The 18646-nt window shown below is 29.9% G+C and overlaps 1 protein-coding gene and 1 pseudogene across 1 annotated transcript; one reads left to right on the forward strand and one right to left on the reverse strand.

Annotated features, from left to right (window-relative positions):
• The first annotated feature begins 1858 nt into the window (after positions 1-1858).
• Positions 1859-11781, forward strand: LOC129300826 (galactoside 2-alpha-L-fucosyltransferase-like). The gene is made up of 2 exons (XM_054939422.1): positions 1859-2108; positions 10337-11781. The coding sequence occupies exons 1-2, from the start codon at positions 1859-1861 to the stop codon at positions 11779-11781; spliced, it is 1695 nt and encodes a 564-aa protein (XP_054795397.1).
• Positions 11782-12289: 508 nt separating this feature from the next.
• LOC129300827 (protein NRT1/ PTR FAMILY 5.4-like) lies at positions 12290-16313 on the reverse strand (annotated as a pseudogene).
• Positions 16314-18646: the final 2333 nt, after the last annotated feature.

Below are 18646 nucleotides of genomic sequence, written 5' to 3' on the forward strand. Positions count from 1 at the left end.
ATTATTAACTTTATTATATAGTATGCTTTTTTTTTTGACCGATGGCTTTATGTAGCATGCCAAAAGGATTGTATTGTATCCACCAAGTGCTTGGATTAATTAGTCAAGAAGTTGATCAAACTTTATCAAAGCTTTTGAATTTGAATCCTAAATATGTACCAACTAAATTCTTGGTGGGCAATGGTGGAGTGGCATATATTCATACTTGGAGAAAATGACTTGCTCGGGGTATGTATTTCATATTTTACGATTTGCACCATTTTCTTATTACATTTTGCCCCTCCTTATTTTAATATTTTAAACCTTAAACCCATTTCAATCTTACTTTTTAGCTTATATTTATTCAATTTTTTTAATTCAAACCCTAGTGAATATTAGCTCATAATTTCACTATACCTAATTAAATATCAATATTATTTATTAATTATTTAAAGAATAGGAAAAAAAATCTAATATAACTAAACTAGACCAATATCGGCATCATCATGAATACTAGTTAAAGATTAGTCAAAAAAAGGCTATAAAGAATAAAGATTTAACATTTAAGAGTAAACTTGTTGAATGCTTTTTACTGGCTCATTACACTTGCAAGTCTTCAACTAAAGGTTAAATTAAGAAACAAAGAAAAAGAAAAAAGGAAAGAGAAATAATAAATTTGGAAGAGACAAAAAGATTTTTTTTGTTCCAAAGATTCTAGCTTTGCCATTGTCCCTAACCCAAGATCCTAACTCCATTAAGAAGATGAATAGTTTTGTCAATGAATTTGAATCACTTAAGCAAGTAGTTGAGGGTTTGATCTACATCCCTTATATATATATATATATATATATAACAATTCATTATAGGAAATATTTTTTGTTCTCAACGGAATCTATTTCTTATATTTAACTAAACAAAGAAAGAACTTGAATAATTTAAATTTAAAAATGTAGAAGATTTTGTTTCTATTTTCAAATACATTATCAATTGAACTAGTCTGAGATGGGAATAAAATTTAGATAGATTTATTGTATTTATAAAATATAATTTAATGGAATAATTAGGGTATTTATGGCAAGGGAAAATAGAATTAAGAATCCAAAAAAATTAATGATAATTACAAACCTTGAATTATTAAAATTTCAATAACAGACTATGGTCCTTGCAATTAAAAAAATAGAAACTTACATACTTAGCATTATGTACTTAAGGTACTTGTTTCTAATTAAATCATAACATGTGGATCTTTTATAAATTATTTATTCTATAGCAAATTCTTATTATTAACATTATTAACACATTAAAATTCATATGTCATGATTTAATTGGATGGAAGTATATTAAATATATAAGGCTCATTATATAAGTTTTGCCCTTAAAAAATGAAAATAATTATTTAAAAAATTAATAAAATACACTTGATATTATTTATAATGTTAATTGAGAATTTATAAAAGTCACTTGTGAATTTCAATTTTTTGCTATTACCATACAAATAAACCACATGAAAAATTAAGAAAATATACTTAAAATTATTTATAATGTCAGTTAAAAATTTATAAAAGTTAATTGTAGATTATAAATGAATCACTAATAATTTTTTTTACCGTTAATATATAAATAAATTATTTGAGAAATCTAAAAAATATAATAATAGCAAGAGCGATGAATTAGGTAATGTTGTAAATTATGAGTCATTGGCCCACTCCAGCTGTGATGAAGAAAGAGTGAGTGGCTGGTAAATGTAACGTGATGTAAGGAGAGAGAAAGATTAACGCACTGCATTTGAAGTAAATATTGAAATAAAAAGTCCTTATAAAAGCAAAACCCTCCATCTTGAAAAACAATTGTTAAATTGTTTGAAGATCACAACACAACAATGGTGGAAAAAGGAGTGAGAATGTTGAAGAGACTGAGAGCATTGTTCACAGTGTGTTGCATTGTGTTGCCTATTTTTGTGACTATTACTTGGCTACACTATTCATCAATCTCTTATCTTTTTCAAGAATTTCCCAACTTCAACAACATCTTGTCTGAGAAATCCCAGAAAGTTACAGCGGTTATTTCCAAGGAAGCAGACCCAGCCATTGCAGTGAAAGTGAAAGACCAGAGAATTACATTGGAACCAGGTAATTTCATTACACTTTGTTTCTGAATGGAATTAAGCTTTCTTTATATCCAGTGACTTCAATCTTTAATCTCTAGTTTTTGTTTCAATGATAACGAGAAGAATGTTTTGAGAGGCAAATACTTGAGATCTTAAAATCAATTTTTCACAGAACTATGCATCTAACAGGGAAAAGAAATGGAAAAGAATCAGTTAAGAAGAGAAAGAAGTCAAATCCCATTTTTCCACCCCTTTTCCTTCCCGGTATTGTATTTATGGATTTGGATTTCTTCAATTCTTTAAAAAGTGAAAGACACATATGAAGTGAGATTTATATAAAACTTACATGAAAGTCTGAGGATTTCTCTTTTTAAATAAGAAGAGAGAAAAATAAAAAAAAATTACATTAAAATCTTATATAAAAAAATTAACTACTGTAAGATTTATTAATATAATTATTATAAGATTTATTATCAATAAATCTTACAATAATTAATTTTTTATGTGAGATTTAACTGTAATTCTCCCAAAGAAAAAATAGATTTAATGAGCCCCACATATCAAGTGGGTCTCACTAAAACATTTTTCTTGTACTCTCCTCATCTAGACACTTTTGCAATTTGTGTTATGTTTGGGATGTTGCTTGAAATCAACAAAAAAAAAATTACGACTTTGGACAAATAATTTGTTACTGAAGAGCTTTGTTTGGATTGAATTAGCATGAAGCCAAGATCCTCAATTATGGAGCAATTTGTTTTAAGAAATTGATAACTTTAAAAATAATTTAATAATTAAAAAATAAAGTATACTCACTTGATTAAAAAATATAAGACATTTTTAATCTTTTGAGGTGTAATCATTGTATTTTTTCCAAAAGTATTGTTATTGACAATGACTTTATATTTATTGTAAGATGTTTAATAAGAAAAAATATTAAAAAATAAAATTAGTTTGAAAGTAGATAATTGCTTTATTGGAGGGTGAGATTCAATTAAAAATATCTTTTGAACAGAGGGAGTATATATTTATTTTATTGTTGGATTTTGAGTTAAAAAATAGAAACATTTAGATTATCATTTTAGATAGATAATCAAATAAATTTAATATTCAAAAATATTGAAAAGATGTATGGAAGGGAAGAGATACAAAATTTAAAATCCCATACTTATTATATGTAATTTTTTCAAGTGAGGGAGGCACCTTCACTTGTATGACTGGATTGAATCAATCAAAACTCAATTAGAGTGTCAACGAAGCATAATTTAGTGTGATTTTTACTTTTTGCGACAACAATTGAGGGATTGATTAAAAAACAAGTATTACTATGCTTTCAAATATAAAGATAAGCATTTTTTTATCAACAAGGATGCCATTCATAGAGCCAACCTCAAAAAGTTCATAAAAATACAACCAAATTGGAAAGGTCAAAAAAAACAGAAAAGAAAACCCAATCAAAAAATACAAAAGAACTAAACAAGCTAAATAAAGAGAAAAAAACAAGTTACAACATAACTTGGTAGACCTCTAATAGGATTGACATTACAGTAGAGAAGGCTTTAGTTAAACTAACCTCCATGATGTCAACTACTAGAAGATTGGACAAAGGTAGTGATCGGGTCTCCACCCACCCAATCGGATACACATCCTTACAAGCACCAATAGCCAAATGATCAACTGCCTAATTACTTTCAAGACAAGTGAAAAAAAAAACAAAAAAAAAAACCAGCTTTAGACATCATCAAGTCTATAGAATCTAAGACCACACCATTGCAAATCCATTCACACAAATCAAGTTGTCATCTGTGCACACTATTCACCAAGGGAAGATGGTGACTCTCAAGTATAACGTTATCATTCCCCAAATCCACTGCTATCATTAGAGTTTTCCTCAATGCCAAAGCTTCAGCTAAAGATAAAACTTGTTTTTATTTATAAACAAAATTACAAATTCCAAAAAACATTTATTATAATTTTTACAATTTATCCTTCATAAAATCAATGTTTATTTTCATTAGACAAATTTATTTCATTAATTATAGAAAAAATTTAGTCTAATTTTTTTTTTTTTAGATATAATTATTACATTTAACAAACTTTTTTTAAAAAACTGTACAAGTTAGTTATTTTCTTTTATATTCATAAACAAGGAGAGTACTATAGAAATAGTCAAAGATTTTGTTTGACCTGATTAGTCATGTCAAGGCATAAAATACTTGAATTCTTTTGGAGAGATCTGATTCCACCAATATATATTAGTTATTAATGTCCTTGTGATTAATCATTCATTTTATTCTAATTAAAGAAACTATCATATAATGAAGAGCAAACAAGGAAAGATATTATAAGTACTTCTTGAAAATTGATATTTTATTTATGAAAAAACAATAAACCATATAGAAGTTTTGCTTATATTTAAAGTATAATAAAGATTGGAGGCAATATATATTACTATTCATAAATATACTTCATATAGTCTTAATTACGGGACAAAAATTTTTAAGTTCTATTTGGTCATAAAGATATAATAGTTAATTTTTTTTCCTAATATTGTCCCTTTTTAATTGTACCAAGTTGTTGGCAAACTTTTAATTCCTAGACACACTTTATTGTGATCATTAATTTTAATGAGGGTAAATTTGAAAAGTCAAACATTTTTAATAAGTTTAAGGATAATAATTATCATTCTTTAAGAATTACTCTCTCCATACCACAATATAAAACTTTTTCTAGAAGTCCCTGCTTGGTCCAAACTATAAAGCATTTGGTAGGTTTTATATAAATAAATAAATAAATATATATATATATATATATATATTAAATTTTACTCTTACTTTATTATACTCCACTCAAGTAATTGAATATAATATTTTGAATAAGTTAAATATTATATTTATTCAATTCAAAGGTACTGTTGAAAAGATATGAAAATTTTTAAAAAATCAAAATTCTAACAATTTTTTATAAATATCAATTAGTTAATAATAATTTATATTATCGTGCGGATGGAGGAAGTATAAAATTAGTTAACTTTATCATATAATTAAAATGCGGAATTACGACACTCAAAGTGATGAAATGGGAGTCTATCTATCTATTTAGCATCTTTAAATTCACTTGTTCTTTGAAAGTTAAAAAAAAAAAAATCCTTTGTTAATTGTGTGTGTATCAATATATTTAATGTTTCGTCCCCTGAATATGATGAGATCCATTCACTCTTTGTTTATTAAACAAATTAAATGATGAATCAACAAACATCCCAGTCTTACATCATTTGTTCGTCCAACAAAAGTACATCCCACAATTAAACTCCAACAATTTCATTGCATTTAAGTAATACAATCTCATTAACCTTTCATTCATAAATACTCACATATAAAGTCTTCCTTACTAATTCACAATTAACTTTATAATTGAGATAATTATGGGACTAACTTAAGTAAATTATCAAGTTGGTAAAATTTATATAAATGGGATCTCAAGTTTTCAAAACTTAAAATGCTATAAAATCATTTTTAAAAATCAAATCAGAGCAAAAAATGTATATGGAAGTATGAACATCTTATAAGATAAGATAACATTAAATTGGAGTCAACATAAAAAAACAAAACAAAAAGGATTCTGAAACAATTATGTTGCAGCATAAACTGCAGAATCTATGACAACAAAAAGCTATCATGGCAGATTTCTTGCCCGAACTTTCAATATGCACCAAATCTCCGTCCAATATCCGATTGAAATGATCTAAATGTTTACAGAAAGCTTTTTCCAAGCTCTAGTTAATAACATTAGTTTCATATTCAAATCATTTCTCGATCAAAAGTTGAATATTAAAATGCAAACTTATCCATTTATGCTTTCAAAAACATAACAAGGGTGTCCAAAATCACAATCAAGTACCATAAGCTCATAACCATTCCTAAACCATACTCAATATACTCTATAGGATTCGTGCAATACACACACTCAACTAAAAATACATATATTACAAATTCACCACTCAATCCCATAATATATAAAACACAAAGGGGCAGAATTTCTTGCACAAAATAATCATTTTCATTCCAAACCAGTCAAAATACACGTATTCCTATTTGCATAGATATTTTGGCCATATACTAGGGTCTACAACCAAAATGCACTAACTTAGGGCAAAAAATACACAAGTGTGATATGATAATAATGTAAGTAGTATCAAAAATATTCATGTAATTCCTAGTCAGCAAGTTAACAATCTTAATATACATAAAACAATATAAATAGGCATACAAAGGATTACTTTACAATCCTATACCTCAACTCGTTTTCCCCAATCTTGACCCAATAAATTAGGCCCTAAAAATAGCAAGAATTGAGGGGTGGGTACAACTACTCAGTAACTAAGTTTCACCTAATCTATACAGTTACATATCAATTGAAAACGGATGCAATTGATAACAAACACACACATAAATATGTAAGATAATGTATAGCCTCAGCTACAATAATAACAATCATGTGATCGGGCTTCAAATAGATAATCATATATATATATATATATATCAATAATGCACAACTTGGGTCGCAATAATACCAACCATGCGCTCTTAAATCGCACCGAACTACAATACTAACAACCATGTGACCGGAACTAAATGCATGATCATATGCCAACCTTATACCCTCTTGATTACCTCCAACATAAAACCGGTGGCTATTCAGTAGTTATGCCCTTTACGGATTAACCCAACCTTCCACTTGTGAGAGGTTGCCAGATCAGGGTTAATTCACTCACTTGTATAATTTGGTTTCCCCCAATACTAATAACCCTGGGGTGTCGTACCCCTAATCTATCTCCTTATAAACCAGTCGAGACTAGTTAGGTTTGAGTCTCTCAAAGAACAAATGGGCCAGTTTTGAATCAACCATAGTTTAAGGATTACCTCCTGATTTTAACGGTCAGTGTCAAGGCAAGCTCCTGATTCTAATGGTCACTGCTAATACCACGTGGGTTTAGTCAACTATTCTTCTTCCTAAGCGACCTCCCACCAATGATCATACTATACACATATATCACATATGCATATGCATGCTAATCAACCATTCATGTCATGAATACATATATCTATACTTACACCCAACTCACTCTACACACCAACTGATACATAATCACAATTTCTCATTCATCATCACTATTAGCATGTATATGAACATATATATAATTTTCAACAATAATACACCACAAACCATGCTAAATTTGCATCATGAGTTTAAAAATATTAAACATGTTTCAAATCAACCATTTTAACAAATAATCAATTAATATTCAACCATAAAAAACTAGGTTTTTCCTAGTTACCTCAAACCTTTGAAAGGTCAAAGATTTACCCCTCAATAAAAGTTCTTCACAAACTATACCAAAGCTTGAATGGTGCACAAGATGATTGATCTACAATTAATTATATCAATCATCATTAAAATCATCATAAACACTCTTTCAACTTTCATAAATCAACACTTTAATTATTTAAAATTCCAATCTCTTGTAGGTTTATTAATTCCCATCAACTCCATTTAGGTTCCATTAACTTAAATAATCACTAATATAACACTCAACCATCTAAAATCGCACTTTGAAAATCTAGGTACCCAAACTTACAACCTTTTAAAAATTTTGAAACTATGTGTAAAATATTTAAACAACTCTCATTAATTTCATTTAGACTAATAAATTCGGACCCATAGTCTTAAATTTGAAAATCATCATTTCCAACCTTAAATCTCACTTCCAAAAAGTGTAGAGGGAAGAAGAAGAGATAAAGAAGGCATACCTAGGTGAAAAGCTTCAAACACCTTCAAAATGCCCAAAAGTTGTCCCTAGTAGAGAAAACACTCTCTTGGTCGTCCCTCCTCTATTTCAAGTCTCATACTCTATTTTTCAAACTAATTTTTGCGTTTTAAAAATTGATTCAAGAAATTATGTTGCAATATAATTTTTATGCATAGCATAACATTGTGAGTTAAAATCCAATTTCTCTCTACGATTTAAGCACAGGTGACCCAATTCACTTCCGAACCTAATTCAAAAGCTAAAGCTGAACTCAAGAAACATCTCTAACTATCCTCAAATTCAATTATACTAGAATTTTTATAATTACCCCCTCATTAGATTAATAAATCTTTGGAATGTTACACTCTCTCTGTCTCTATATATAAGAGGTTTTTTAAAATTATTTTTTTATCCCTAAATTTAAGGGATTGTTAGCATTTTTTAATGAATGAACCATTATGCCCTTATTAAATTAGAAAGAGAAAAAGATAAACTCTCATTAATTTATTTTGAAAAAAGAGATTCATTTTTTATTTGCAATAATTAAGGGCAAAGTTAGATTGTTATTGTATTTTTAATTAGAAAACCAAATTTTATTGATTTGCATGATTCGATTAAAAATATCTTATATATAAGGACGAAGGGAGTATGTATATCTCCAATTTTGAATACAATAGGTGGCCTAAGGTCCATTATAAGTGATTTGGTGTTTCTAAATATTATATGTTTAAAAAATAAAATTTTATTAATAATAATTATTCTAATATTATTTTTCATTATTTCATCTTTATATATATATATATTTCTTTCCTCTCTTATTAACAAAGAGTATTTTTAAAAATTTATAAAAAAATTTAAAGAATAAACTGTATTTAATAAGCAGTGTCAACATGTGTAACTTTGTCAAAAATACCTTTTAAATTGGGATATTTAAGAAAGCTGTTTTGGTCAAAAAAATAAGAAATAAATTTATTATGCCTGTTTGGTGCATTAATTAAATATTTTTTTACTCTTCTCCCATCATTGGTTAGAAGTTCTAGTTCTTTGGCCAAAAAAAAGAGTTAGAAGTTTTAATTACCTATCATTAAATTGAGGTAGAGGTTTAATTATGCATTGAATGGAGGATACTTACGAAAAGTAATTTTCATTTGTGACAAATTTAAGAAGAACAAAAATTAGTTTTAACGAATTTATTTTTTTGGCTAGAAGCTAGTTTTAACTATCTTATCTTATTATTAGTGAATTAATTATTTGTTCCTTATACTCTATTTTTTGGATAATTTTCTCTTCCTATATTTCATTTTTTATAAAAAAAATTAAATAGGATAGACGCAGGTAACCCACCAAGATCATGTTCTATATTTTGTTTTGTTGTTATATATTACTTATATTTAAGACTAGAGGGAATATGTGCATACATAAATCACTTTTATTGAATAATTAACCCAAAATACTTTTGAAGCTGCAAATTATCCCCTTTTCTTTTTCCCTCTTTTCCCTCTTCCGGTTAGTTTCTCCAACTCATTCAACCATGATAATGCCTTTAGGTTAGAAAAATATGTCAAAATATAACATATCAGATCAATTTTTATTAATATTTGAATTATTAATATTTACTTGGCCAAAAAATATTTATCTTCAATAATATACCCCCTCTGTTAAAAAATATATATTTTTTTAGGAATTGGATGTTAAAAAATATAAAGTATTTTTTGAAAAATTGAGGTGTAATCATTACTTTTTAAAAAAAATGCCCTTAATGAATGAATTACTTTATATTTATTGTAAGGTATTTAATAAAGGTAAATATGAAAAGATGGGGTTAATTTAAAAGCAGATAACTACTTTATTGACAGTGAAATTTGATTAAAAATGCTTTATTTTTGAATAAAGAGAATACTGATCTTGTGTTTTCAAATTTATTGGTTATGTTATATATATATATATATATTATATAAAATGTGAAGAACTTCAATTTGAAGTTGATGACGCTCTCTTACAACTTATAATGCTTCTAAAGGCTTTTTTATGTATATTGTAACTAATATTTTTATATTCTTTTTAACGCACGTTATAATCTTTTAAATGGAGAGAGATAGAAATAGAGATTTGACATGCTCTACCTGACAAGCGAGAGTGGCCAACCCTTAATGTCTTTGCCTCTTTTCACCTGAAAATCCGAACACTCGGAAAGAAATTAATAAATTATCACCCACTAATAAATTAAACTAGTGAATCTGGATGCCCTATCTTTCAAAGTGCAGGACAAAAGCATGATTCATTTGGTTTTTTTTTTTTTAATACAAGAACACAGAAACTCATGTAAAAGTGAACAAAATTAAATCATGCCAGATTCTATAAAAGATCTGCATTCTAAAGACGGGTGATTATAAATAATAATATTAAGATTTTCTTGAGAGGCTGTGATTCATTTGGTTTTGCAGAAGACAATTCTTCCGCTGGTCCAACAAGAGTTGATGATGAAGACAATCAACAGCTTCATGGACTTGACATGGCTTCAACATTTAATAATGAAGGATCATGCTTAAGCAGATGTCAATCTCACTTCTACCGCAAATCCTCCCTTCATAAACCCTCTTCGCACCTCAAATCCAAGCTTCGTCACTATGAACATCTGCACACAACCTGTGCACCTTCCTTCTCCTTCATCAGAAATCACTACACCAACCCTAATAATTCCACCATCAAGCATGATGCTGATCATTCTACAAATTGCAGATACCTTATCTGGTCAGCCATGGATGGTTTAGGAAACAGAATTTTAAGCTTGGTTTCTGCATTTCTTTATGCTGTCCTCACAGACAGAGTTCTACTTGTCAAATTTGAATCTGACATGGGTGGTCTCTTCTGCGAGCCATTTCCAAATTCATCATGGTTATTATCGCCTAGGGATTTTCCTGATCATTGGGAAGATGATGGTGATCAGGAGCATAAGGAATTGTCAACTCATCATCGTCCTGTTCTTCATCTAAGACACACCAATGATGATCACTATGACTTCTTTCACTGTGGCTCTACCCAAGATCTTCTGCAGAAAGTTCCTGTGTTGATTTTGCAGTCGAATCAGTACTTTGTTCCTTCCCTTTTCACGATCCCATCTTTCAGGAAAGATCTTACAGAAATGTTCCCAGAAAAAGACGTAATCTTTCACCTTCTAGGACACTGCCTTCTTCACCCATCAAATGTTGCATGGAAATTCATCAGAAACTTCTATCAGACTCATTTGGCCATGGCAAACCAGAAGATTGGCCTCCAGATTAGAGTATTCGACACACACAGAGAACCCCATCAAGTTGTTCTCAACAAAATCATAGCTTGTGTCTCCAAGAACAATCTTCTTCCTCAATCAGATAAGCAAATTATACCAGTAACTAATTCTCCTTCTCTATCGCAGAACTATACCTCAAAAGCTGTTCTTGTAATTTCTTTATATTCAGAGTATGGAGATAAAATAAAGGCTATGTATATGGCAAACACAAGTGTAACCAATGGTGAGGTGATAAGAGTTTATCAGCCAAGTCATGAAGAGCATCAAAACTCAAATGATAACAAACACAACATGAAGGCCTGGACTGAGATGTATCTGCTGAGTTTGTGTGATGTATTGGTGACAAGTTCATATTCTACTTTTGGGTATGTTGCTCAGAGCCTTGGAGGTCTGAAGCCATGGATTCTGAATAGGACATTTGGTGGTGAAGAGGTTCCATCATCAGATCCTCCATGTGTAAGAGCCATGTCCATGGATCCTTGTTTTCACTATCCTCCTAAGCGTGATTGTAGTTCCAATACTATTGCCAATATTACTTCTTTATTTCCTCACACTGTGCACTGTGAAGACTTTGGAAATGGAGTGAAACTTATTAATTAGTGACAATAATCAGTCATTATGTAATTTTTGTAGAAAACCAGTGGCTAGCTTATGATGAATAGTAATAAGATTTGATGGATATAGTTTAATTGTTCTGAATTGCATGTTGCATTTATTTGTTTAGTTGTTTTTGAAATAGTTAGATTAGACTAGTCAATTAGGTTGGATTATATTGATCAAATGATGTCCAAAAACATGTTTTAATCATTTAAAGGTTTTAAAATGGAAACCTTATAATAAAACTAACAATTACATGGTCTTGAAGTTTTTTTTTTTTTTGGGTCAAGGACAAAGCTTATTTTCTGTTGTACATATACTTTGTGTTGTTTTCCAAAATTAACACATGACTCATAATTATTTTTACACCTCACCTTTATCTCGTTTATTTTCTTTTAAACCATTGAAAATACACTCTCCCAACAGAAAAATTGATGAAGATACTGACTTTTTTTATTATGAATTGTTCAGTTAAATAATATCAGGAATCATGCTGAAATGACAATATATATAGTTATATACAGAGAAGTTTTATTTCACTTCCATACTCTTTCCTTTGTCACAAGCTACAATTGATTATAGCAATTATATAGAGACTAGAATCCTGGCCGTTGGTAATTAACTAAGTTTCAACAACCATAATCTTTCTGTGCACAAAATTCTTAGCAAGATAAACATAAACCCACAAACTCAGAGCACTTAAACCAGCCAAAACCCAATAAAAATCATCAAGGTGTGCCCTATTCAAGTTGTTTCCTAACCATTTCTCACCAAATCTTGAGCTAATTTCCTCCACAGCAACTATAAGTCCATTACTGGCAAAGCTTCCTGCTCCTACAATGCTTATATATGTTGCAGCCCCTACACTTCTCATTGCCTCGGGCATTTCATCATAGAACAGCTCTTGCAGCCCCACAGTGGTGAATGCATCAGACACACCTGTGATCATATGCTGAGGCAACAACCACCATACACTCATTGGTAACACAGCTTCAGGATCATCTATAAGATCACACTGTCTAGCTACTCCAACCCTTCTCGTTTCGACTAATGCCGAGACGATCATGTTTAATATGGACAAGAATAGACCTATTCCTATCCTTTGCAACACTGTGATACCAGAGTGATGGCCTGTGAGTTTTCTAGCTAAGGGTACGAAAAGCCGATCGTAAATTGGCATCGTGGCGAGGATCGTGAGACCGATGGTACCTTGAAGCGATGCCGGAGGGATTTGGAAGTGTGGTCCTATGGAACGGACCATTGTGCTGGCTTGCTTGGTGACGAATGTGTGGAGCTGAGCTTGGACAACGTTGAACATTAAACAGCTGAGCCAGATGGGGATGAGACGAAGAACTTGCTTGACTTCTTCAACTTGTGTTACTGAACATAGTCTCCATGGATTTCTTGATTTGCTTGAAGCATCAAGGTCATCGATGATCATTGCTTTCTCAAGAAACCTACGACAAATTTTCCACTTTGTAAGTTAAAAGGGGAAGGTGGTAAGCGACCCAACTAAACCCCAAAAAAAAAAAAAAATGCACCCCCCAAAATTTGTTATTGCTAACTTCAACATTGGCTTTTAAAGATATCATATTCTCAACTATAGTTGACTGGACAATACTTTGCATCCTATGATAAAGAAACCGTGCCTGGAACAATCCATGTTAATATAGAATTTTCTAATGTTGCCTTTAGATTAAAGAGATTCCTCATTTGAATACAATAAAAATTTATAAAATTAAATTTGATTCAAATCCATATTTTTTATAATTTCAAATTTCTTTTATATCTTAATTATAAAATTTTATCTACTCTAACTTTCTTATTTGATTCACGTTTCATTACCCGTGTTTTGTTACTCTTGTTTTTTTCTCTTCTCTCGTCGCTTGTTTTCATTTCTCACTGATTGAAAAATAGATAAAAGTTTGTTGCTCTTAATCTTTTTTTTTCCTTTGAATCTCAGCTAGTCTTTATTCTTGAATTTCTTAGATGATTCAAAAAAAAAATTTAAAATATATGAATTTTAAATATGTAATTTTAAATTTAAAATTCAAATTTAAATTCATCACTTCAAATACTAAATAATGAAGAGGCACCTGAAATCATTACTGTGAGCCAAAGAATGAGACTTGGGTTGACCTTGGAAAAGAAGTCCACCACCAAAATCGTCATCATCGCCATGCCAGTAAGCCTGAGGATCACGTGGGATTTTTACACACCATTTTCGAGTTGCAGCAACAAAAACTTGGGCCATACCAGTAAATGGGCTTGAAGTTGGGCCTTCAATCCTAAACCTTTTGATTCCCAGCAAGAATAATGCAAGAGCTAAAGCCAATACACCAGCCAATACTCCCAGGCCCACATCCCCCCCAACATTGTCCTATTTTTGCATATAATAGTAATTGGTCACATGGGGTTACCATATTTCACTCCAATATATTATATATGGAGATTTTGTTAGGTTAAATATTATGGGAAAATCACATAGTTCCATATACGAATTCTAATTCTAAAAAAATTACATGGAATGGACAAATAATCCTGAAATCCCATAAATTTTAATAGTAATTATTTTTTTATTTACATTTATCAAAATACTTTCTTGTAAAAATTTAAAATAATCTCCCCATGGTTGCCAACTCCAACTTGCTGGTGTCACAGCTGCCACCATCGGCTAGATGCGGGCAACAGGAATTTGGCACTGGCAACCATGGGGAGATAATTTTAATCTTTTAAAGGAGGATATTTTGGTAAATGTACATTAAAAATTAATTATAATTAAAGTCCATGGGACTTTAGGGTTATTTGTGTGGAAGTTTTTACGAATTAAAATTCAGTATGACACCTTTGTAGGATTTTCTCAAATATTAAAAGATAGCTAAAGTAAACTTGACAGTAAGTGAGTTGAAGTGAATTGAAAGTGAAAGAAAAAGGCATTAACTATTATTTAATTCATGAATGATTTTCCAAATCAGAGAATTGAGTTTGAAGTGAAGTGATGAGAATTGAATAAAGTTATTAGTTAATTACCTGAAGATATATGACTACAAAAAACGGCAAGAGTAGAACCAGCAACGATGCCCAAGTACCACCAATTGAAGAATGAGCTTTTGGCATCCTTCTCTTGCGGCGTGTCGTCGTCAAACTGATCAGCAGCAAATGTCTGTACGCACGGCTTATGTCCACCATCACCAACTGATAGTATATAAAGCGCCACAAAAAATAGACTTGTATTCTTCATTACTGATACTGATAGTGTCAACAGAATCATGCCCTGCAATATATATATATATATATATATATTTTTGGGTAACAAATGACTAAATGAGATTTTCCCATCTCAGCGAGCAGTAAGTAAATAAAAAATAATACAATTAAGTCCCAAAAAAATTAATGACAGTAGTTAGATTCACCATAAATTTTTTAAAAAAATAAGCTGTAATTATTGATTCAAACAGAGGTAAAAAAATTTAATTGTAAACTGAAAAATACATCTAAAAATTGAACACTTTATTTCTAATTAAAACTTCTAAATATATAATTATTTAAATTGATATTTAAAATTTATATTTTAAAAAAATTATCTAGAACCTCACTGTCGTCATTCGTTTCTTTTGGCAATAATTATTATTCGTCTTTTAAAAAAAATCACCTATACAAGATTTAAGCCCTCTGCTAGCGAATCCGGCCTTACGGTTAATTTAACCGAGCGTGACGCGCAGATTGAACTCGTGACAATATTGCTAAACTACAAGATCATTAGCCTATGATATATTCTTTAGTAAAAGATGTGCGTTACATTGCCCATGTTTTTTTTTTTTCAATGATAAGTAACTATTCATTAATTATTTATAACAATTTACAATCCATCATCGCTGGATGAAAACTCGTGTGTTTATTTTAACTCCTTTATAATTTATTAATATTTTAAACAAATTTATTATATAAAAAAAACCCAGTAGTAGAAGTCTTGGTACCCCCCCACCAAAATGAAATCAGGTAGAATGAGAGGTTGAAATGTAATCGTGCCAGAAGACAGCTAACAAAAAGATTATTAAAATTATTAAAATAATAATAATAATAATATATAAGTAAAGTACCAGGAGGTAGATGAAGGAGGACAAGAGGATGGTATTGAAACGACCCAGGTATGAGTCAGCGACGAAGCCACCGAACAAAGGAAAGAGAGACGAAACGCCAACCCAAGTGTTGACGTTTTTGGCCGCCGTCGCAAGGGGCTCGCGAAGAACATTGGTCAGGTATGTGATCAGGTTTGACGCCAAACCTTGGTAGCAAATCTCTCCGCGAACTCCACAGCTGCGAATTAAGGCGAAGATCACAAAGTTAGCGAATCCAACCTAATCTTTAAACATCAATCAATTTTGACTCATTGGTACTGTAATCGAACGTCTCCGAGACGGTACGATATAGGATCGGAAATGAGACTTACAGATGATGAAGATGGCTGCGCCCCAGCCACCTTACGGGGGGGGAGAATGGTTGATGAGAGCTTTCCTGTTGCTGCTTTCTTCCATGGAGGACGAAGACGATGATTGAGAGAGATAGAGAGAGATCAGATCGAATTTGAGCTAATGAAGTTGAAGATGCTGTTAAAGTTAATTGGGACTGAGACTGGAAGCCAGCGACGGTGGGCTCGCGTGAGCTTGACAGGCAGATCGAGATGGGGGATGAGATGTCCGCCAACGAGGGCAATCATATTTTCTAATACAAAAAGTTCAAGCCATGTTACTCACATGATTCATCTCTTGAATTTTTTTTCTTCCAAAATCAAATCATTTCTTTAGAATTTTGCATCCTAAAGGTAGAAGATGCATGATTAAAATTAAAAAATTTAAATTATCTTGAGATACTTAATGTTTAAACATATCGGTACAACTATTTGTTTATTTGAACGTATGATGAAAAGTCACTCTCAAATTTTTTTGCTTGGTCTTATGAAAGGCATTTCCACAGCATAGTAGAAACAGTCACGATCGGGTTTAAACTAGTCTAAATGAAAAGTGATAATATTTAAATATTGGGTGATAAAGCCAAATACCTTTTTAAATTATTTAGATTAAAAACTAATCCTATAATAAAAACCTCTTTTAACGTATTTAATTACTTGGGATTATAATTTAAAAAATTTAGTAGATAAAGTATATTGAAATATTATATTTAAGGCTAAAATAAGCCTATCATCTAGCTAGCTCCTACATTTATGGTGAGAAATAGTATAGAATATAGGTTTACCTCACTTTTATACAGCCTATTTTGGGTGTTGGCAAATATATATTTATATATATATATCTATTATTTGACCGGCGCAAAAAAAAATTTGTATTCAATATGTGTATTTTAATTAATAGTATGAAAATCAAATTATAAACATATAGAGATTAAAGACATTAGTTCATGATTTAACACACTATTTTGGAATCAATTACCATTTAATTTATATGTAAAAATTTTAATAATTATAAATAATTCAAACAATTTTTTAAAAAAAAATTGAAAATGAAAGCTCATGAATTGAACGTTGAAAGGGATGGTGGGACATCGTCTCATGAAAAGTGAGGCAGCGGCCGGACTTGGGGAGTTAGGGGTGTCCCCCCTTCCCACCTACATTTTTCCACCATATCCTCAAGATACCATCATTTTTATTTTATTTTTTTAAATGAAAGCAGCTAGAATGAAAGCGCTATCACCGATTTTGACCCAGCTTCTCTCCCTCACCATTCCTTGCACATTATCTATATCTAAATTAAAGGTTTTAATTTTTATTTTTATTTTATATTTATTAAAATAAAAATATAAAAAAATTTTATGAAGTCTAGCTAACAATTTGAACAATTTATATTTAATATGAATGGTTTAAATTTAATATTAAAATTTTTTATAATTTAATATTAAACTTGCACTTCAGATTTATGTAGTCAATTTGAAAAGCAAATTAAAAAAAATTATCAAATCTAATCACCAATATGTATAATTCAGATTTAATATCAATGGCCCATATTTAATATTAATTTTTTTATAATTTTAATATTAAATTTGCACTACTCAAGATATATCTAGATGGTCAATTTATAAAAATCATAAAAAAAATTAATATTAGATTTAAACTATTTATATTAAATTTGAACTGCCCAAATTAGTAAAAAATATATTAAATTTTTTAGGGTTAATGATAAAAATGGACTTTAAGTATTGCGTAAAAAGCGCTATGAACCCTGAACTCTTAAAATGTGTAAAATAGATTATAAACTTTAAATTTATAGCAAATTAAACCCTAACATTATCTTTTTATTAACGTCATTACTATTCACTGTTATCGTTCACCATGAGCCACAGTCAAATGTTGACATGGCAATCCCTTAGTGATGTATCATTTGTTAATTAGTGCCCAAACCTTAAACTATTTCACAAGTGACGTCCTAGACTTTGAACTTTAAAATTTCAAGTAAATTACATTTACTGTTATATACAGGACGCTGATTATTATGTAAAACAAATTAGCTCAACATGGTTTGTTGCAGTGAATGCATCATTAACTGTGACAAACGACCCATAATTTTGTAAAATGATGTATTTTGTCTTTTTTTAATATTTTTCCAAATGGTTGATATCTCATGCTTCCATATGCTTTACAACTTTTATTTAATCTTATTTTAAATAATATTTATTTATTTAATAGTAAAATTTGGGATCTTATTGAAAAAAAGTTTAAATATCAGAAGATTTTTATTAATTGGTTGATTTAGGTTTTAAATTCATTAATGAAATCGTTGACTTTTGCATCCATTGTTTGTAAAATCCTATAATACTTAAACTTCTTTTCAAATAGGATCTCAAATTTTTATCATTA

Source organism: Prosopis cineraria, unplaced genomic scaffold (genome assembly GCF_029017545.1).
Source record: "Prosopis cineraria cultivar Desert tree isolate PC_DT_omini unplaced genomic scaffold, ASM2901754v1 PC1765, whole genome shotgun sequence".
NCBI lineage: Eukaryota > Viridiplantae > Streptophyta > Magnoliopsida > Fabales > Fabaceae > Prosopis > Prosopis cineraria.